Raw genomic sequence first — 22,741 nt, 5'->3', positions numbered from 1 at the left:
ACCCCGCGGGCGGTGGCGGCGGGGCCGGGGCTGGGCGGGCGCCGTGCCCCGTGGATGGACGTGTGTCCGGGGCCCGTCGGTGCCCGCCGGTGTCCGCCTCCCGCTGGCCGTCCGCCGGCAGCGGGGCCGGGGCCCGGCTGACATCACGGGGCCGGGGCGGGGAGAGGGGCCGGGAGGGGAAGGGGGGGGGGGGGGGTGTTTTCCAGCTTTAAAAAGGCTGCGCCGGGCGCGCAGCCCTGCGTCAGAGCGAGACTTCCCCGCTCCGCACACTCACTGCCCCCGTCCCCCGGCTGCAGCTCTCCGCGGGCGGCAGCGCCCGCCGCCCCGTCCCGCCGCCTCAGCGCGGGCAGTGCCTACGAAGTCCCCACGCACACCCGCCCTCCTCTCCATGCCCCGTCCCCGGGGGGGCGGTGGCGGCGAGCTCCTGTGCCTCCGCGGGCGCGGCTACCACGCCGGGGGCGGCGCGGCCCCGATCACCGGGTCGTGAAGGCGGGCGGGGGGGAGCGGGACAGGCGACAAGGGGCCGGCAGTGGCCCAGGGCGCGGCGCCGGGCTCCGCCGCCCCGCCGGGTGGATGCCAAGCGCTGCCCCGCCGGCTGCCGCCGCGCCGCCGTCGCGGGACCCATCCAGCGGGAGAGAGAGGCCGGCGGCGGCCCCGCAGGACGGCGCCCGCCCGCTCGGCAGCACCATGAAGGCGGCGGAGGAAGGTAAACGGGCGGCGCTGTGGGGGGCGGAGGGCAGGCGGGCGGGCGGCGGTGTCCCCCGGTGTTTCCCCGCGGCAGCCCGGAGGCTCGCCGGCGGCCGATTGCCAATAGGTGTCTCTTTCGCCTCTAGCACGGCGCCGCGGCGGCCGCGCCGCTGCTCCTGGCCGCTTCTCGCCGGTCCTGGGCCCGGGCCCGCTCCTGGAGGGGCTACGAGGGCGCCTGGGATCCTGTCAGGGGCACATGCTCGGGGATTCCCTCCCCATCCCGGGGTTTGATTTGGGGGAGGTCAGTATACCGCCCATCGTTGCAGCCAACCGACGTTCCTTGGAAAAGGAAGGAGTCCCGGGCAGTGCCAGGCGCCGTACCGGCGCTCCCGGCACACCGAGACAGGCGGGCACGCCGCGGCCGCGCTGCGGGGCTCTGCCACTCCGCGCCCCCGGCGGGAGGGCGCCCTGCCGCTGCCGTCCCGGCTCCGGGGGAACGCTTGCCCTTCTATGCCAGCTCTGAATCACGGCTTCTTTCTCTGCCCCTGCTGCCCTGAAAACACAGTGGCAAGGTTTCTAGAGGGACAGATGGTGGGAGCAGGGCTCGTGACGCGCGCAGCTCCTCCGGGCTGAACTTGGCCCCTGCCATGGGTAGCGTCTGGCTTACTTCACCCTCCCCTCTTGCCAGTCGGGACACTGTTCTCCTCCCGGAGCATCGCAATCCACCTACCGCCGAAACTTTCGGACCTTGCCGCTGCTTACGGCGTCTTGCGGCCCCGGCAGCGGGACCTCGCGGGCATCCCCGCCGGGCAACGCCTCCGCGCCGCGGCAGGTGCGGGGCAGATCCTGCCTCCCCACTGCGGGCCCGACGGCTCCCTGCTCCCCTCCCGGCTGTTCCCCGGCTTCCAAGTTTCCTCCCTATCCGGTGGTGCCGCCGCTTTGCAGCGGCTGCTGCTGGAGCTCGGGTAGGGCGCAGCGAGCTCGCAGGTCCCGGGCAGAGAAAGTTGTGAAGAAGCGAATTAGGGGGTGGAGGGGGCTGTCCATGTCCGCCGCGTTCTTTCCGCAGCGTGGGACAACGGGACTCCATTCCCCGGGTTTGTCACCGGAAAGCTGGAAGGGAGCTCAAGACCCATCTCTCTCTCTCTCTCTTTTTTTTTTTTTTTTTTTTTTTTTTTTTTTTTTAATATTTATTTTTACACAGCTGTTTTCACCCTAGGGAGTCATTGCAGTTGACAAGATTCTGCCAGTGCGAAATCTACAAGCGTGGCTTTGACTGTGGTTCTGCTTGCGAAGCGAAGAGCTTTTTGGGATGGAAGTTAATTATACTGTATTTAATAGAAGTGGCTGGCGTGCCAATTGCACACTCAGATATCCGTGGGCTGCGCACACGGCTCTTCCAATGCCCTGGGCTCCAAGGGCACTGAATACACCATTTGTAAAAATTACATCCAGAGGCAGCTGACATAAAAAGCATTCTGCAGCCTCTTGTAAAGGAAAAAAAAATCCCCCTGCTTTATTTCTGTGGCATTTCTGATGCCTATGTTAAAATGTGCCAACCCTCGTCGATAAGTCTCTTCCCCGGTGGTGTATTTTGCAAGGGACTAAGAAAATGAGTCCAGCCAGAAAGCATGACCCAATCCAGGAAACACGTAGGGGAGCCTTGCGCGTCAGGATTGCTGCCTGCAAATTAAGGTGCCATTTGATTGCCAAACTACAACAATCAAAGAAAATACTTTCTTTCTTGTTTAGTCTGGGAAGAAATGTGCAGAGTCCCAGTGGGAGGACCTCGTTTTTGTCTTTGGGTGTTAGCGAGATGTGGTGTCCTTTACCTTTGAAACTGCCTGTGGTTATGCCAGGTTTAATGCCATGAACAAGTTAAATTCCCCTTCAGGCTGGGGGCTGCAGCTGAAGCAGACCCGTCTTATGCATCCCTTGTTGAACGTGCTTTATGGAGTTGGAACAACTCCAGTTAACTCCAAGGAGAGGCTGGGTGGGCAGAGGCTGAGCTTGTAGATCGGTCTGTGGGTCGTGCAAGGGTGGCTGGTGACATGGAAATGGCCTTGCAGGGTGCACCGCCTCCCCATCGCTCGTTTCACTCTCCTCAGTTCAATGACACTGTTTCGAACATGACTGTTAGCAGGAGAGCCACTGTTGCTCTGTCCCCACATGTGGTATCGTTTTGTTTCTAACCTTTTCATGGCACATCTTTCCTCTTTCTCCACGGGAAGGGGGCTAATCGAAATATTTCATTGACAGCACTAATACTAATGTCACTAACAAATCAAGCCGTCTGTAAATAGTGTGGGACAATTCACCAGCCTTGCAGGTACCATATGGGGGAGAGACGAAGGATCGAGGGCAGCAGGTACCTGGGAGCTTCTCCTCGCCTCCCTGCCGGGGCACTCCAGGAGATGGGCATTTGGAGCAGAGTGGCGTTAGGGAGGGTTGACACTGGTGGAACCGGGGGCCTGGCGGCTGGGGCGAGGCTGCTGTTCTGCCTGTAGGCCCTGAACAAGGGGACAGGAGGCACATCCGTACCAGAGGCTGGGGCAAAGGCTGAGGGACGTGCACGAGTGAAGCGGGCCGCTCCTTCTTGTGGCGCGGCCTGAGCCGGCACCCCGGGCGACCACGGTAGGGGCAGGCGCAGGGGAAGGGGTTCCCCAGCTGCCAAGACCTTTAGCACACTCGGATGAGTCAGCCCCGGCACTTCGGCACTCACGGTCCCTCCAGGGCAAAAGCCCAGCTCGACTCTTGCGAGAGCCCAGCCTGCAGCGAGGCTCGTCCCGGCGAGGAAGGGGGAAAGAATATTGGGCTCAGATGGAAAAAAATTGTGTTTTCCTGGCACTTTAGAACGGAGATTTCGGTCGCAAGCCTGGAAAATGGAATTCCCTGAGCTTCTAAGAGAATACTATTTCCAAAACGGCTTAAAAAAACTGTTCGTTTTGAAACCCGACCTGAAGCTTCGGCAGCTGAGGAGCCGAGACGAGCTGCTGGGGCGGGCGCTCCTTTGCCTGGCGGGGACCTTTAGACGGGCCCGGTGTAACATGACAGGAAAGCATTTCGAAACATAAAGAAAGTCTCAATTTACTTCTTCCTTAATTTGTATTCTGTACGAGAGGGAAGAGGGACTGGCCGGGCAGAGCCGTGGCAGCACCGCCACCGGAGCCCTTTGCAGGTGCCCTCCCGGTGTGTGGCGGCGGCCCGGAGAGGACCTTTCCCTCCACGGCGGACGGAGGAGGCCGGCAGCGTTCCGAGTCCCGCTTTACTGAGCTTTTTATAGCAGCTGGCACTAGTGGGTGCTGCGACTAAATGAAATAAAAAATAAATAAATGAAAGCGGAGCCTCTTGGCTCACAGATACAGCGTGGTGGGCACCCACGGAAGAAACTTTATCAGTCGTCAGCGAAGAGGGGACACACCGATGTTCCCCTTGAGTGGGCTGAGCAGCCCTCCCTCCCCACTTCCCTCCCGCTGAAGCGCGGAAGGAGCCCCTCCGGCCCCCCGCCGTTACCGCCGGTCGGGAACAGGTGAAGTCCCGCTCGCCGCCCACCCCTGGGCTCCCCATCTCGCCCACGGCGAGCCCTCGGCGGTCTGGCTCTCCCCCGGTGCCGGGTTACCGGGTCCCCCGGGTGGGGCGAGGGCTCCCCACGGATCACGGGCTGCGCTGCAGGGGCAGAACCCCGGCGGGAGGATGCGGGGGGGCCGGCCACCGCGGTTGTTTGCATCGACCCGGAAACATCAACAGCAGGCGGGAGGGCGGATCGGAGGAGGCGGCGGCGGCAGCGAGACAGGCCGCCCGTCGGGGCCGAGATCACGTTACCTAGAGCAGCAGCGGCCGCCGTCCCACGCCGTGCCGGGGCTCCGCGCAGCCCGGCCCGCCGGCAGCAGGTGTCTGGGCGCGACGGGGCGAGCCCGACGGGGCGGGCCGCGGCTGCGCCACCACCGCTGCCAGGGTGCCGGACCGTGGCGGGGGTCGCGGCGGGAGCCATGACTGGCGTGGAGGCCGAGCAGGAGTTTGACTTCGATTTCCTCTTCGAGTTCAAGCACAGCGATGAGGGTGGAGGTGGGTCGCGGCGGGGCTGCCGGGGCACCTCGGGGGGTGCTGACGGCGGGATGCTGCGGGGAGCCCTCCTTGCGCTACCCCGTTCGGGAGGGGAAAAGGCTACCTTCCTTCGCGGGGAGCGGGGCGGGGGAGCCGGCAATCCCGGCCGGACAGGTTGGCTCGGCCCCGGGCGGCGCTTGTCGCCTCAGCCGCTCCGGGAAGCCGCGAGCGGGGCCGCGGCGACCGGGATAGAGTTCTGACCCGAGCGGCCGGCGCTCCTCTGGCGGGTCCCTGGCAGCAGCCGAACGAGGTGCAAGGGGAGACGACCCGGGGGGGCCGCCGGTGCAGATTTTTTAGAAGTTTGGAGTTGTTTGAGATGTCCGGACCCCTGCACTGACCGCTCGCACAGCTTCCCCCGCTGGCTTTGGGTCTTGCCCGTGACAGAGGTGGGCCGGTTGAGAACTCACTTCAGCCCCCTTTCCCCATCCTCCCATGAGCCGAAGTTAGGCTCAGGGTTTAGCTTGAAGGTTATCCACAAATAAAAATAACGGGCGTGAATTTGTCACGCGTCACAACTGTTCCCAACTCTGGTGTCTTGGTCCGGCTGTCTGTTTTTATGGCTTTAAGCAATGCTTGAGGTGGAGATGAGGCGAACAAGGGTGGAACTGGCAGAGAAATAAGGTTTCAACTTCCTGCTGTGTGGTTAACTCTCTGTAGTGTCGATGCTAGCAGGTCACCGTAAAGAGCTCTTGTACAAGTGGATGACTTAACATTGCCTCAGAGTAGGGCTGTGTTTGCTCTGTGCCTTATCTTTTTGCCTGTAAATTCTAGCAGGTTTGCAAATTCTTGTCTGCCTAACGCAGCCTGCCAGGATATAAGCAAAGGTGTTTGCACCTTCCTAGCTCTCCCCAGTTGCCCACCTCTCTGGCACAATGTTGGTGTCCAAATAGTTGTTATGAGCTTCTAGCTTTTAGAAGAAGGCAGTTTTTAGTTCCACACCAAGCTTTTCAGCTAAGTGTTCCAGTGATTTGACACCTAAGTGTCTAAAGTGGAGAGGCCTAAGCAAATTAAGTGTCAAAGTCCCAGTCCGAAAAAAAGTACCTAACTCCATTAGGCAATTTTGAAAGCATGAATTTAAACACAGACATAGCTGTGGCTTCATCTTGAGCAATATAAGGCAGCCCTCATCTTCTCTAAAGACCCTACAAGCTGCAGGTGTTCAGCATTCCTATTTAAAGTATGTAAATAAAAAACGCTGGTGCTCAGTGCCTTGCACGTTCAGCCCATTAATGATAGAAAGGAATAAAACTTCTTACTGTGAAATTAACTAGAGGGGAAAAAGGAGCTTTTTAACTGCTACAAAGGGAAATGTAATACGTGGAGGTGTGCTTACAACTAAAAAGGGTCCAATTTCTCGTCCTAGTTATACTTAACATGTGGATTTGTTGGAACAGAACTGATGCAAACCTGCACTGGTCTATCTGATACTGGGGTTTGGCCCAGGATATTAAAATACCCTGTTAAATGTGTCTTGATAGTCTGTACACTGGTCCTGGGTGCCTCTGTGAATCACAGTCATAACAGTGATGCCATGGCGAAGTCATTACCTGCCTTTCATCTGCATCAGGACTGTCAATATATCCTACATAGCTACATTATGTGATGCAGGATTTTATTTCTAGCTGTCTCATTCACCCTGGTGAGGAAAACGTCAGCATGTTTATAAATGCTGACTATGGATGTGTATTTGATGAATTTTGTAAATATGGAAGTTTTGGAGAATGAGTTTATTTCAGAAATTTTTGCTGGTGTTTTTAGCCCACAGGCCAAAGTCTCTGTCTTGTTCCTAGTTCTGGCTTTGAGGCTTTTATATTTGGCGGACATATTTTCTACATGCTGCCTGTAATTTTAAGATACCTAAATATGTTTGGAAGGCTTTGGATCTTGCATCTATTTTGTGTACTATTGTACACAAAGTAGGAGTTGTATGACATTATTTTTCTTGGCCCTTTAAAAGTTGGCTTTAAAAAAATGCATAATAGTTCTAAAAGTGGCTATTCCTTGTCATGTGAATTAGAGAACTTGTTGCCTATAGTACTGTCTTTATAGTCTGTTTTTTAATAATTTTTTTATACTGGATTCCAAAGGCTCATGTGAGCTTTGTAATGTCTATTATGCCTGGGCTGCAGATCTCCAGCAAACTGCAGTGTTTGAATTTCACCCTAGTCATGCATTAGAATTGGAGCAAACTGCTGGGCTTATAGTACTTATCCCTGTTATTTTGGTTTTTTACCTATTTATTTTCAATACAAAATCTAAAAGCACTGATTCTACAGTCAGCAGAGGCAAAGCCCACCTGTTGGGTGCAGAGCTGGGGCAGCCTGCCAAGTCCCCAGTCTCCTGCCTGGGCTGTCCGGCTTCATGGTAGGGACCGGCTGGGAGCGATTCCCAGGTGTGCCATGTTACCAGTGCCTTCCAGCTGTATGCCAGAGCAGGAGGCTGTGGAAGGGTATGTGGAAGAAGAGCGTAGCCAGTGTCCCAGCAGCAGTGTGGACATGAACATCACCTTCCTTCCTCTAGACCTGGAGAAAGCAGTGAAGGGGCTGAAGTTGCCCTGAAGGCACCACTCTAGACCCTTTCTCTGAGCTAATTTCTGAAACAGATAAGGTTTGTTGTGACACTGGGTGGTGTGGCCAAGTGGCAGGGCAGCAAGAAAAGGGTACTGATTTTGGAAGGAGGCAATTCTGATCCCCCTGGCAGATCTGCACCTTGATGTGACCAATGCAGTTGGATTTTGCCAAGTAGCACCTCTTCTGCTGTATTTCCTGCCTCCCTGGTTGTTTGAATAGAGTGTGAAGCTGCAGCATGTTTTGAATAATCCAGTGTTATTTGTGGCACACTGCAGTGTAATTTAATGACCCTTCCTGAGCAAATGGCCAGTATCTGAGGGTAGACTAGAGAGCAAGTTCAAAAGGTGTTGTTGCTCATCATTCCCAACCTTTACCTGCTATGACATGCATCATCTGGAGTTGCTGTGAAGCTGCCATAGCATATTAATTTTTTGTAAGTACCGTTTGCCTTGGAGTCGTTGCCAGCAAAAAAGGTGAGCGTAGGATCACAGGTGGATGACACCAGAGAGGGCTGAGCTGATGAAGAAGGGAAAGAGAATAGCTGGCTGTGCTGGTTACCAGCTTGGAGGCTCGTTTGCATTTGCAGAGCTCCCTGGTTGCCTCCGTAATAGCAGATGCAGTAATTAACACAGTCTTTCCATATCTTCTGAGGGAAGGTGCACAGGGTGACTGCCAAGGGAACTTGCCTCTTGGGATGGAAAGGGACAGGTTTCCCATGTGGACTGGCTGTGGCCACAAGGCATGTAGAGTTTCCCTCTATCCTGCAGGAAAGTGATGCTGCTGCCATAATAAACCTCAGGGAAGGCTGATGCATTGCAAACACAGCTTGGGGCTGGAGCTGGGTGCATTTCCAGACTGCTGAGAGGAACCTGTGCACCAGCATTACTCAGACTCAAAGTTCAGCAGTCATTGTCCCTGATAGAAAGATTTTGCTCTCTTTTCCCCATAAAGAGATACTGGCATTAGAGCTTACATGTGTGGCTCATGTGTCCTGGTGACACAGAGCCTCCCTATATCAGGAAGAATAGAGATGATGATTCCTCATCCCACCACAGCTCAGAGCATCAGGGCATGTTGTCCTTGGTTGAGGGCTACCCATTTCCCCCATGGGCAGCCCACCAATATCTCTGGGTGGCAAAAAGAGTCACATATGCATCCCTGGGACAGGGGAGCAGAGCTGAAGGAGTCCCTTCAGCAGGCAGACAGCAAGGCGAGGCAGAAATGATGCCATGTGGACCAGCTTTGAGATGCTGGTCCCTGTAGAACAGCAGGGATGGAGTCATGCAAAGGGCATGTTGTTCCTTGTGCTTGGTCAGGGACCCCATTGGCACAAGGCTGTGATGTGATCTGTCACATTCCAGGTTTTCCACAGTGGCTGTGCAACTCTGCTCTTGCTTTTATACACCCGGTACTGCTAAATGGTCAGAGAGCTGGCCCAGAGCACACTGCTGGCAGTGCTTGATGTGGCGTGTGCAATAACGAGCAATTTCAGTGGAATTTCAGCTGTCGCTGAGTAGTGAGACATCCATGTTTATCCTTCACCTGGCCTCTGCCAATTGAGCTGGAGGAAAAGTGGTCCCAGAAACCAGAGCAGATCAATAGATCCATCTTTTTCCAAAATCCTAGTTAACTGGAACCAGTTGGAAATTTGCTGTAATGGAAATTTCAATTGTGTATAATTTTTTTAACAGAATTCAGTTGATCTTTTTCTTTGTTTTAGTCTGCCTTCACTTTTAGTTTTTTGTCCAGTTTTTTGTGTAGTCCAACTTTTCAGGGAGGGAGTTAGGCTAACTTATGTAAAAACACATCTCTTCAGTTGTATTTCTGAATTCTGCAGTCTCCCAGAATCCTGAAGCAATGTTGTTTGAAGACTCAATTTTTTGCTTTGAAGGTTCACCTAGGAGCCATGTCCTCTGACCAGCTCTGTCTGTGTACATCCCCCATCCCAAGATATCTTGTCTTGTTCTGTTCAGTTAGTAGCATTTTCAAGGATGCTAGTCTGCAGCCTCTCGACCAGCATGGCACGCCTCTGAGCTGGGTTGTTAAGGAGAGCTGTGCTTTTGTGTGTTGTGCCATGTCCCTCCATTTCAGCTGGGTATGTTACTAAGTGAGTATATTTGTGCAGCACCACATGTCATTCTTTGTTGTTTGTTTGTTTCTTTCAGAACACTATAATTATGCATCCTCAAATGTAAATGCTGGCTTGCCTCTAAATGTGGCACATTCCTCATTGTCAACTCCATGTCATGGCCTGCAGACATCAAATCCCGTCATTTCAGTTGTCCCATCGACAAACCATCCCTCTGGATATGGAGGACACATTGACAGTGGAGCCTCCGAGTACTACCTGCCACCAAACATGAGACCTAATGGAGCTCCAGCGCTGGAGAGCCCCAGAATTGAGATCACATCTTACATGGGATTGCATCATAACAACAACCAGTTTTTCCATGATGAGGTGGAGGAGGCCATCCCTAACGCCAAGCGGTCGCCTTCCACTGCCACTTTAAACTTGCCAAACATCGAGGCATACAGAGACCCATCCTGCCTCAGTCCAGCGAGTAGCTTGTCTTCCAGAAGCTGCAACTCTGAAGCATCTTCCTATGAGTCTAACTACTCGTATCCATATACTTCACCTCAGACCTCTCCATGGCAGTCCCCATGTGTCTCTCCGAAGACCACCGACACAGAGGAGGGCTACCAGCGCAGCATGGTGGCCTGTACTTTGCTCAGTTCCCCAAGGCACTCTCCATCAACGTCTCCCAGAACGAGCATCACAGAGGAGAGCTGGCTGGGGACTCGCAACTCCAGGCCTCCATCTCCCTGCAACAAAAGGAAGTACAGCCTCAATGGCCGGCAGACCTCCTATTCCCCACACCACTCCCCCACTCCTTCTCCACAAAACTCACCGCGGGTGAGTGTCACAGATGACACGTGGCTGGGGAACACAAACCAGTACACCAGCTCTGCCATTGTTGCTGCCATCAACGCCCTCACCACTGACAGCACCATCGATATGAATGATGGGATTCCCATCAAGTCGAGGAAGACCACCATTGATCACACCCCATCCATGACTCTCAAAACTGAACCAACTGGCGAGGATCCTGGGACCATATCACCAACTGCCGATTTGTCACCAGAAGACTTCACCAGCTTTCAGCACATCAGGAAAGGAAACTTCTGCGAGCAGTACTTGTCTGTGCCACAGCATCCCTACCAGTGGGCCAAACCAAAGCCTCTATCTCCAACATCCTACATGAGGTAAGGAACCCTGACTTAGAGGGCAATCACAGTAGTATCTTTATTGCATGCTTTTTTTTCCTCCTTCTCCTTCCTGTCTCTGTTTCCTGACAAATCTGCCCATCCACTTACTCCACTTAACTACGTCTTGTGACACTGCCTCTGTTGTTGGTGTGGTGTGACCATAAGTCAAGCATTGAAGAGTAAAAGAGGCTGTTCTAGGAGCTGACTATGCATAGGTTGTAACCAGTTATCTACTTTCCAGGGGATGAGCCCCAGGCTAGGAAGTCTGGAAATCAGGCATTCAGAAGCTCAGGGAGCAGGACAATTTGGTGCCAACAAACCTGTGGCTTTACTTGAAGTTTATTATGTCTCAGTATTTTTATATTGCTGGACAAAGATATGATCTCATTATGGTGGTGGTTGCAGGGCCTTTTACATTTATGCTTTGTGCACAGTAAATACAAGTTAATTAAGGATATGGTTCTTTTGTGAATTATTTCAGCTTATCTGAAATTATTTCAGCTCATCTGAAAGCTGTTTATCAATCTTTTTCTGGCTCTACTGGACAGTGATTCTCTGTTTTTTTCTGTCTTCCCCACTACTTCTGTTTAAAGAAGAAAAACTAATTTTTCAGCTGATAGTGGTTCAATCTGTTAATCAAATTTATTTATCACAACAGGGCTCTAGGTAGGAAGCAGCACAGAATAGCTGAAATCTGAATTACAGTCATTGCATTCTCTTTCTGACATAGTTATAGACTTTATTTTGGAGACTTTATCTTCTGGAAGCTGTAATATGCAGAAGCATGTGGTGCAGGAAAATAGTTCAGCTTTCCAAGGGTTTGTAGGCTGTTCCTAGTCCCTGGTTCTGATGGTCACCCCTTCTCCTCCTCTTCCCCAAGCACACCTGGCTTCTTGCTCTTTCATTTTCTCAAAATGAAAGCACTAAGTGTGTAGCTGAAGTGTTTTAATTAGCGATGTGTTTCCTGGTTCTCAGCCTTGTCAGTGTCACCTTTCTTCAGCCAGCACCTCTCTGCCGTGTGCTGTCTCCTGAAGCTGAGATGGAGTGGTCCATGGTTCTTTATGTTGCAGCACACTCCCCTTCCTCATTGTTCTCGTTCTCCTCTGCATTGCCAAGCTCCTTTCAAGACCCTGGCTCAATTCAGCACTGGGAAATGCAGCAACCCCTTTGGGTCTGGCCACCAGAGTTAGGCACTTGCTGTCTTTCAGAGCTGGGATGGAGACTTCTAACACCAGGCAAATCTTTCAGAGCCTTCCCATTTACTTAGAAAAAGCCTTTTGTGTTCACCCACTGCAGTGCCAAGTAGCCCACGTTCATCAGAGAGGCTAGCCCTCAGCTGTTATGTCAGGGGCAGATTTTGCCAACGACTTCAAGGGCAGGAATAGGACAGTTTGACCAAACAAGCTTTTATCTTTCTGTTGCAGCAAGCGGCCGTAGGCGCTGTGCCGCAGTCCGTCAGGAGGCACCCGGCGTGCCTGTGTGCTAACACAAACAAGAAAGGTGAAGTGCACAGAACGAAGCCCCACTATGTTGTGTATTTAACATTTTTTCCACTGTTTTGGTCTTGTATAAAATATGTTTCCTGGTTTGCAATATGTTTCCATGTGATCTCATTAACTCGTGCTCTAGGGCAGTTGGAAGTTACTGTTGAAATGTGATTTTTAAGTTATTTTACCAATGAGATACACTGACAGTGCTTCCTTCCACCAAAAATACCTCTAATTTTATGTATATGAAAGTGCTGGGCAAGTGAGCACGGACGTCAACAGGATCACAGCCTACGCAAGAGAAACTGTTATTTTAAATCTTTCCAAAAAAATTGGTTAAGAATTTGTCACAACAGAGCTGGATTTTTTTCCTGTTATGTTACACATCTGTTCTATTTCAAACGCGAGGGCTGGAGGGGTGGATTCCAACAAACAACTCAGGCTCCAAAATCTACCCAGTCATAATGATTTTGAGATAACGAGATTTGATTACCTCCTCTGTCTCTTCCTGAATATGCAGTACAGTTTTCATCAAAAGCCAGCATGCCTTGGAAAATCACTGACGCCTTTCCTCCCTTACATTCCCATCTCTTTGGGAGCAGGAGGGAGCAGGCTCAGGCACACCATCGGCTGAGTGCTGTCTCCTTTCCCAAGGTTTTATAGTGGGCATCAGTCTTAAAAGGAAACTGCTTTTTACTATTGTTACTAAAATTGATGATGTTCTTAATTTGTCATAATTAAAGTTCAGTCCGCTTTAGGCTTTTCAAATCCTGGAGCAGGGGAATAATAAGAGTATATAATGAGCTTATAATAATGCCTGCCTTAACAGAAATAGAGTCTTGTGTTTTGTGAGCTCAGATGTTCAGCCCAGTCCCCAGGCCGTGGGCTCTGTGGTGCAGATCTGGGCTCACACATTTCCTCCAGACTATGAACATGTGTTCCTGCATGGGGGACTCGGCTCGCCAGTGCAGAGGATCACAGAACAGGGTGGCAGGGTAGAGCCTGACCTCACAGTTGTGGCTTGAGCTGCACAGGTTAACCCAGGGCTGGTGTGGATTTGGCTGCAGTCTTCTGGTTGCAGCCCAGGGCCTTGCACCAAATCTTTGGATGTAGAAAATACTTAAAGACCAAGCAGAGATTTCAGGGGAAGCACTGGAACAAGCACTGAGGTAACAAAGGGAGTCATACCTTTTCTAGACCAAAATGAGTTATCTAAATATACCAGTCTGCGTCAAGAAGCCCTGGAGGTAAATCATGATGCAGAAAGTAAAGATGGTCTTTGTGAAGCTCTCTTTCAGCTTTTATCTCCAAGATCTTTTTTTTTATTTCAGTATTTGTGCATTGTGCTGTCTCATTCAAATGCAACAAGTTTCTGTCCATAATATCTCTGATAGAGTTACTGCAGCAAATAATTTTAAGAGAAGCACTCTACTGATCAGTTACTGTACAAGCAGGAGATGCTCTGTTTCTCAAACCCTTGCTGTGTCAGTGGTGTTACTTCTGTGCCATTTCTCCGTCTCTCCAAGTGCTGTGTAATGCAGAATGTCTTATGGGCAAAAATGTCAAAGCCAAAATGGAAGTACAGGACTGGACTTCTGCCCTCGGCTATGGGGGCATTGTTAGTGACAACTTCCAAACTGAAATCCCGTTTTTTGTATTCTGTCTTTCTGTATTCTGCTCATAAGCAGGTCCTAAATCACCTATAGTCACTCACCAAAGTGCTATGTTTCTGAGTATCTTGCACATTTTATATGACTTCCTCTTCACCTGCTGCATTTGATTAAACACAAACTGAGATTTCCTGGAGTCAATTTCTTACTCTTTGAAAAATAGTGCATTGTATTTATATCAGGTGTAATTGATTTAATCCAAGGAGTGTGTTGGCCTTTAACACTTGAGCTTGCACTAAATGTAGTGTTTTTCAAGAGAAGGAGAAATGGTTGGGTTTGTTGGTTGGGCGTATGGTGTATATGAGGTCTACCACACCAAAAGGAGTTTCCAGGAATAACCTTTTAAAAGCTCCTTATGGTGTTTTCTTCCACAGTTTATTGTTTTTAAACAGTCAAAAGCCACATTTTCTTTAGCTGCCGTCTCTTTTTCAACCTCAAAAATATGCATGTATGTTTTTGACCTCACAGGCACATGGTTATGTAGTTTTACATATGGAGACTGAAGTTTGTACCTAGAGAATGTATGGTTGAATATCTCTTTGCAAGTTGCAAAAGCACATTTTACTTTTGTCTGCATCAGTGAGCTTTTCTGGGTTTTTTTGTGGATTTTTTGGATTCTACTTTTAGGACTCTGACAGTATTAAACTCAAGCATGTAAAAGTTGAGGACCCAAATGATAAAATTTCCTTACAAACTATGATTTTAAAATGTTGCAGATATTTTTATTCTTTCTTTTGATTTGCAGACCTTTCAGATGCTTTTGATTTTGCGGGAGTTTTTTGTTTGTTTGTTTTTGTTTTTTGTTTTTTTAGAGGTGTATTGTTCCAGATCATGAGATAGAGGGCAACCCTACTTGGGAAAAGTTGAGATTCTCAAGAAAAAGGTACCAGCAACCTTGAGGTGAGGTGAGGTGAGGTGAGGTGAGGTGAGATGAGATGAGATGAGATGAGATGAGATGAGATGAGATGAGATGAGATGAGATGAGATGAGATGAGATGAGTCAGCAGTGCAGCAGCACTGGATTTGGTGACCTGTGTATCCATGGCAAACTTGCGTGTTTATGGCAGGCGAGAGGAAGTTCCTCAGACAAAGCAAAGGCAGGGCTATCTGGGCAAGATTCGGTGAAGTGGGGACTTGTGGCTGTGTGGCAGTGACCATCTCCTGGGACTCGTTAGTGTTAATTGAGGGACTGGCACTGGGAAGTGGACAGGGAATAGCCCAAAATGCCGCTAATATTTTTTTCTTTTCTGCTATATTCCTACTGAATAGGGATGTTTGGATGCTTTCAACATGTTTGTTTTGCCATCACATTTATTACATTTGGTTGCTGTACCATAAGGCTGAAGACTACTTGGAACCCTGTCTCAGTAAACTGATATATTTTTGTTTGTTTGATTTAATCCTCCCCACGCTTTCTCCCGACTGTTTTTTAGCTCATTCAAACAACCCTCTGAGCATCTTATTAATGGCCCTCCTTCACCAGCTCATTTTAACACCCCAGGATTCTAAATTCAGAATAAGCAGAAATGAGATGCCAGCCACTTGTAATCTCCATTCCTGCAGCAATAGTTTCTTGTCCTTTCTCTAAGACATCAAACGTGAAACTTCCCATGCAAACCAATATCTGAGTGTGAATTTTTAGGACAGAAGGGTGAAGTATTATGTGGGAGAATGACGACGACTCATGTTTTCAGACTTCAGCATGAGGAATTCCAATGCGTCTCATGCACTTCACAGAGGAGCTACTTGCTCCACATGCCAGAAAATACAGCCAAGTCTCGGGTGGAACACAGCATCTATTTTAACAGCTCAACATCCAGATTGCTCAATTGTCAGACAGGAAATTCAAAAAAAAGAGAGAGTAAAATCTGCCTGTGTTAAGTCATAGGTGAAATATAAAGCAGGTGTATTTTTCTGACCACAATCAAGTTGGTGGACATGTAGCCATCACCGTTGTTCTCTCACTCTTTCAAAATCACACACAGGGATCTTTCACAGGCATTCACTTTATTGTGAAACAAGTAATAAATAATAAATCGTAACCATATTTGCATTTGGTGCGGAGTTGGAGCAGGTTCAAGCTAGCAGCTTCGTAAAAGTTTCAGCAGCCCTGTGGTTTTTCTAGTTTGTGTTTTTGTTTCTATAGGAAAACTCCTTGTCAGAAAAAACTAAGTTTAGCACAGGGCTAAACTGTGCTAAACCCAGTCTCAGCTGTACTCCTTCTAGGTCACTCACTTTACTTTGGGTGCTGAAAGACACTGAGCATCTTCTCCTTCTAGGCAGTGGCTGTGCCACTCTTAGGCAGCTGTCTGAGGTAGATGACTCCATGCTGCAGTACTTGGCCAAGAACAGTGTTAGTCCCAGGGTGAGACTGGCAGTTCTTATACCTTCTGCAGCTTGGGACAAAAATGTTTGTGAATATCTTTTTCCAGTGGCCTTGGGCACCTAGTAGCTTAGAAAATGTAATTATAATTTAATTCCCAAATGGATAGCAGTCATGTGAAAATGGAGCTTAAACACCTTTACAAAGTTTAGCAGAAGTTTTTAGCTTTGTTTCCTCCCTGTCTATATTCCAGTGGGCTGCTTAGTATCTTCTTTTTTTCTGTTTTTTTGTAACTTGATAAATCTTTCTGCTAAAGGCAGAAGTCAGCCAGACTGGATAATCTGTTTTTGATTTAATCATATTGTGTATCTGGTGTATGCAAAATAAATCACTATCCATCTGATTTTTAATCTGATTTATGTACAATGGAGTTATAGTGAGACAGTTTTCTACAGCCTAGCACCAGGTTTTGTGAACCTGCCTTGAAGCAACTACACCTCATTATAGCATTTAGGAGGACTACAGTGAGATTTATTAGGCCGCAGAAAGAAACGGGACAGCTTTTCAGCTGGTGGAAAATGTCATCTGAGGAAAAAAGACTGATGTGTGTTTAACAGGAAGACTGCATGAAGACCTTTTATTTCTCTTCTTGACTGCTGTGGTGGGGCTCTTCTCCTCTCCATGTGACACTGGCTTGATGAGGTAGTTTGGACCTTTTCAAATTAATATTTACAGCAACCAGATTTGATTTTACCACTACACCATTTGTTTGGTGGCTTTTTCCTTTAACCATGTTTAGCCACAGAAAATTAGGTGCATGATGAAGATAACCTAATATAGGAAATAGCTTTGACAGCCCCAGTCCATGACACTGCTAAATGCATCACTTTGCTTCCTTTATCAGGAAAACTCCCTTTATTTGTCAATTTATAATTTGGCAGGTGGTGCTTTGGAATTTTGATTGTAGATTTGAGGTTAACAGCAAACCGTATTTTTGTTTTCATACTTTATTTGAGAACATGGATTTTACAACTTAATTATACTAACATTTTCAGGTGCTGATTTGAAAGGGGGAGGGGGGAGGGTTGTGTGTTTTTTCTTTGGTTCTTTTTTTTTCAAAGAGATGTCATTAATTACAAAACTATGACTTCTATATATCTTTAAAAAAGCCCAACTTCTTCACAGGGCTACATGCTGTCAGTCAGAGTTCTCCTTTTTAGTTAAGTGTTAAAAATTTCTAATCTGATAGATGTTGTACCCTCAGAAAAAAAATCCATCAAGTAAGAATTTACTTCAAACCAGAAACATCTGTTTAAAAATGTGTGCTGATCATCACCAGGAGAGACACAGCTGTTTTGCTCTACTCTTTGTCATTTATCATTACTCAAATATGCTTCATCCAGATTTTTTTTTTCAGACTAAAATATGTGTACCTAAAGTGGTAGGCAAAGAGCAGTGGCTACATACAATGGCCATCTGTCTGTAATTTTCTGCTGTCTCCTTGTTCCTTATATGAGTGTGTAGTAGCAGAAGAGCTTCCCCTCACCTCCAGAGTGGGCCCTGGCCATTTTGGGAGAAAGGCTTGCACAGGAGCTCAGAAGGTACAACATCCTGCCTGTAGCTGAGTCAGGGGTTTCCATGTCTGGAGGGGCAGAAAGAAAATTCAGAGTTTGTCCCTGGCAGGATCTTGCCAGTGGAGAGCCAGAGGAGACTGGCTTCTCCTGACTCCAGATGTTCATGGAAGCTCAGAATCTGCAGAGACAACCTCTTTCTTTTAGATAAGCTTCCACTTAGGGTGAGCTAGGATGGATACTTCTCTTCCTTTCTGTTATTGGGCTCCATGTCCTGAAGGCTGGAGAGCAGAATAACTTGATGTTTGGAGCCTGCAACTTGCCACTGAGCTGTCCTGGAGTAGGTGCCCCAGGAAGCAAAGGTGATCCTGGTCCTAACCCAGGATGGGACTTGGTGGCTCCAGCTGACCCCTGTAATGTGTATAGTGTGTCCATGCAGATACATGGCTCAGACTTGTAAAGAATGAAGAAAAATAATGTAGGGAAACTTAGCACTACCTGAGGTTTCAGCAGTACATACACACACAGGCAGTAACAGATAGGAGTTCAATATGCTCGTGATACAGGGCTGGGTAAGCACTCACAAAAGCCCAAAAGGCAAAGCAAAAGAGTGCCTGTGCTAGTGGTAAAAGTCCTGTCCTGCAGTGGAGCCAAGAAGGCTGCTGAGAGCTGTAATGCCTGAGAAGCCACAAGAGCACTGAGTTTGGATGACTGGGATGTATTCAGCCTCCAACTGAACATGTGTTTGTAGTATATGCATCCAGTGTGGAAGCTCTTGCACATCCTTTCCTCTTCAGGCAGCTCACAGGGAAAGTTTTCAGCTGTGATCCCTGCTGCTCAGAGTGTCCTAGCTCCTGGGCTGCAGCAGTGAGGCAAGGATCCAGTAAATCCCCAGTTCCCAGCCTCCTTGCAGGCTGGGGAGAGCTGGTGAGCTCTAACCTGCAGGCTGTGGTGGCACAAATCCTCTCACAGTGCCAGGGAGCCCTGGCCCACGGCACCTACAAAGGGCCATGATTTTCTGCTTGCTGGTTGTCTTCTCCAGGTTGATGGGAGAAGTAATAAAGTTTCACATAAAAGGGCAGGGGAGTGTGTTGCAGTTGTGCTGTTTAACTACTTGTAAAGACTTTTGAAGGACACTCAGTGAAGAAAATTCACCAAAGGAAAGAATATAGAGTGGACATGAAATTTGCATTTTAACTGTAAAGCTTATTGCTTCAATTTTAAGATTAATAAGTCTGTCTCAGGGCTGCTGTTTCTACTGTCCTTGTTTCTTTTCTTTCAAAGCATCAACTTGGCATTTCTTAGAGGTCTTCCAGCTATTTTCAAGTGTGGTTCTATACTGGAAGAGGGTTTCTAATAATGCCACTTTCCCACCACTGCATGCTGTCGGGATGCTTGATGGCAATAGGTCCTTAGTATTTTTGTATTTTAGTTAATTGTAGAGTCAGTGTTGAGCCAGAAGAGTGAGCTGCATTTTCTGCAGGCTTGCTCATCACCATCATAAGCAAGTTCTGACTTCAGATCTTTCTCCTTTGCTGTGCATTAACCCAAAAGAGATCAGCTTTGCTTCAAGGCTGTCAGACATGCTTTGTGTTGGGAATGAAGCAGGGAAATGGCTTTTTTTTTCTTCTTTCCACTCCCTGTAAACAGAGCAGATTTGTTGAAACCCATTAGATTCATTAAATGCCAAACTAGTTTGGCATTCACTTTCACAGCAGAAATTGTCATCCTAAAACTCCCCCGTGTCTTTCTGCCTTTTTTAATTTGCTTTGAGAGTTAATATATAAGGTATTTGTAATCTGTGTCTTAAAAAATTTTAATTTTGGATACAAATCAGATAGCATCTGAGCCAACAGATATGCTCGATGTGTAAATCTTCCTAAAATAGTCAATACCTTCTAAATTACTTATGTCATGATATTATCCTTATAGATTAAATTTTAACTGTAAGATGGTGAAGGATGAACTGCAAGACAGTGTCTAAAGTAATAGTGCTAGCTGCTTGTGGTTTATAATAGTGTACTTGATGTTAATTTTTAATTTGTTTTCCTTTCCATTGTAGCCCATCCCTGCCTGCTCTGGATTGGCAGCTGCCATCTCACTCAGGACCTTACGAACTGCGCATCGAAGTGCAGCCAAAATCCCACCACCGAGCTCATTACGAGACAGAAGGCAGTCGAGGGGCTGTGAAAGCATCTGCGGGGGGGCACCCCATTGTGCAGGTACCAAGCCATGTAACAAGCAGCACAGGTTGTTTATCTCAGTGCTCTGTGGCGAGCGCCATTTCTTCTCTAAAACCAAAAGGTAATGGGAGATTTTTCCTGTCCTCAGAAATTCCTGCACGTGACCACTCCTTAGAGCGTATTTTAAACTGAGTGGACCAAGCCTTTGGTGAAAATAATGCAAGAGCAATGTGAATACAGGGTGGATTGCTGCTCTGTCCGTGTAGGGCTCAGTGAGTGTTCGGCTGGCAAGTGGTGACCATGGACCTATTTGTGCAGTCAGACTCCAGACATGCAGTTCATACTGAAATCAGCTGGGGACGTGCCTCAGTACATTTAGTCCTTAACTGGCAGTTGGATCTAATCAGAACTGTGAATGCATGTTGGAGTGCAGAGCTGTAGCAGTGAAGTAGAAGTATGTCGCTGGTTTGGATGTTGCAGTGAGTTCTGAGCAAAGGCTTTTAGAGTTTCTTCTGTTCAATTTCTAAAACCCTTCCAGCTGCTCTGGAAAGCATCTGAGATCTGAATCTAGTTTCATTAAGTCCACCAAGCTCTTTAATTACTCTGTATAAAGCATTTAATTTAATAACACTCTAAACTGACCCTTAATTTGCTTATATGAGTAGTCTCATTCATTTTTAAAGGGCTTTGCTCAGGAGTAGGAAGAACAAAGTTTGGTTGTTTAAAACAAAAAGAGAAAAAGTAGTGGGAGACAGTGCCTGTCCTTCCTCAGTTGCTGCTTTCTCACCCAGCAGTTAAACTCCCAGTGCTACTCACAAGGGCTGTGACCCTCTGTGCAGCAGAGCCCAGGTTTTATCGCTGCCCGGATGCCACAGGGCTCATGGATGCCAGGGCACTGCTGCCATGCTCACACTGCTTGCGCTTGTGCCACGAGCCGTGCTGCGGGAGCAGTGGCTTGTTGAAAGCCCAGATGGTTCAAGATGATGTACGGACCACACATGCAGGGCTGTGCATGTTTGTTTATTTGCTGTAAGCCCCTGTTAGCAAACACGTCTGTGGAAGGAACGGTGGGAGGCTGGGATGACACTGGGCAGAGAATGCTGCTGTGTAAATGTGTGCTGCTGCCACAGCTGGAAAAGGAAAGTGAGGGGAGTTGTCATCAGCAAACACACTTTAGCTCTGCCAGAACTTGTCAGTGACATGGGATTATGGAAGCTGTCTGTGGGAAGTTGAAAGGTTTTAGCAGAACATTTGTGAATGATATTAAAGAGGGGCATGTGGCAGACATGCTTGTTTACAATTAATGCCTACTCTGTTTGTGGCTTGATGCAAGGAAATGCAAATGGGGATGTATCAATTTGCAAAGGCCAGCTTAGCACTTAAAGTTTCTTACGTGCATTTTGGAAAGACTGAATGTGATGCCAACATTTAATTGGACTAAATATGTCCAGACATTTCCCCTCTCATCCCCTGTCCCAGACTGTCAGGAGGGAGCATGCTGCTTCCAAACACAAATGAGGGAGAGGAGAGGAGAGGGAGAGGGAGAGGGAGAGGGAGAGGGAGAGGGAGAGGGAGAGGGAGAGGGAGAGGGAGAGGGAGAGGGAGAGGGAGAGGAGAGGAGAGGGAGAGAGAGAGGGAGAGGGAGAGGGAGAGGGAGAGGGAGAGGGAGAGGGAGAGGGAGAGGGAAAGGGAGAGGAGAGGAGAGGAGATTACGGAAGGCCATGAAGGGAAAGGGGAGAAAGCAGACAGTCCCAGCCCTGTCAATTGGCTCTACCGGCTTAATAAGGATTAATGTATTTTTCAGTCCTTTTATTACAACCCAAAAATCCGTTTCTCCAATATAATAGAAACATAAATAGGTGCAGAAAAAGCTTTTTTGAGCTGACATTGCCATCATGGTCAGTTATCTGTTTGAAGAAATGCATAAAAGCTCTGACTTAGACTAGAGTTGAATAGATGTGTGGATTGAAAGTACTTCTAAAAAGAAAGGAAGTGTTTATAAATAATTTTTGTAAGACAAATAGTAAGTACTTACAAATAAAGAAGTACCTGAAAAATGAAAGTTTTTCAGGTACAAATAGATGGAAGAGAAGGAAATCTAGGGAGTAATTTCTGTTAAATTGGTGACTGGCAAAACCTGAAAAATGCATCTCTGAAGCATCAACATATTTCCAGATGTTGCAGCTGTTTGGGTCAGGTTTGATTCATCCCACTGGGTTACACAGAAAGGAGCTCAAGTTTTGAAGGTCAACCCCAGATGTAAGGTCAAACAGAATCTGAGTGTCTTCAGGAGAGAGATTTTGGAACAAGATTTTTGCTCTTTAATATTTCTAGTGTTTTCTATTCTGTTGACTCAGGGAAAACTCTCATAAAACTGCTTTGACCTCTTGTACTACCCTTTTCTGTTACATTTTTCCCATGTTGACAGTCAGGTCTTTCTTCTGTCAGTACTTTGGGGAAACTTGCTTTCATTCTGCTGTTGTTAAAGCTCTTCCCCCTTTATCTTCAACAAGAAGAAAATGTGGATGAGGTCTCTTTCCTCTCTCAGTTTTTCTCTCTCTTTGTTTCTCTCTCTTTGTTTCAAACCCCCTCTCATTGGCATCTTGCTTCCCAAAGTAGGAGATGTTCTCACATTAATACCTCCGCAAATTGGGCGTGCTAAGGCAGAGGAGAAATAAATCCAAAAAACATCCACTGTTCATGGCATGGTTCCCAAGCAAAATTGCCAGGAGGTTGCTTTCTCTGCAGCCAGAGCAGGTTTATCTATTTTTCCTGGGCAGCATTAGCTTCCTTGCTGCTGATCCGTCTCTTCTTTTAGGAGGTGGAATGTCTGAAGATCAAAGGTTTCTCAGGCAAGCATGCTGGATGAGGAGAGCAGTAGC

The 22,741-nt window shown here is 48.3% G+C and overlaps 1 protein-coding gene across 4 annotated transcripts in view; it reads left to right on the top strand.

The window, feature by feature from the left end:
• Window positions 1-573: 573 nt before the first annotated feature.
• NFATC1 (nuclear factor of activated T cells 1) overlaps window positions 574-22,741 on the top strand; it is a 114,197-nt gene continuing 92,029 nt past the window's right edge. For 2 of the 4 annotated variants that reach the window (XM_053946963.1, XM_053946954.1), the window contains exons 1-3: window positions 574-706; window positions 9,524-10,622; window positions 19,739-19,898. In XM_053946963.1, the coding sequence (XP_053802938.1) occupies window positions 574-706; window positions 9,524-10,622; window positions 19,739-19,898 (1,392 nt within the window). The remainder of the gene's footprint in view (window positions 707-9,523; window positions 10,623-19,738; window positions 19,899-22,741) is intronic. The other 2 variants (XM_053946975.1, XM_053946969.1) reach the window with 1 other exon arrangement.

The sequence above is a fragment of the Vidua chalybeata genome, chromosome 1 (genome assembly GCF_026979565.1).
Source record: "Vidua chalybeata isolate OUT-0048 chromosome 1, bVidCha1 merged haplotype, whole genome shotgun sequence".
NCBI lineage: Eukaryota > Metazoa > Chordata > Aves > Passeriformes > Viduidae > Vidua > Vidua chalybeata.
The sequence above is the reverse complement of the archived record's forward strand: the minus strand, read 5'-3'. Positions and strand labels throughout refer to the sequence as shown.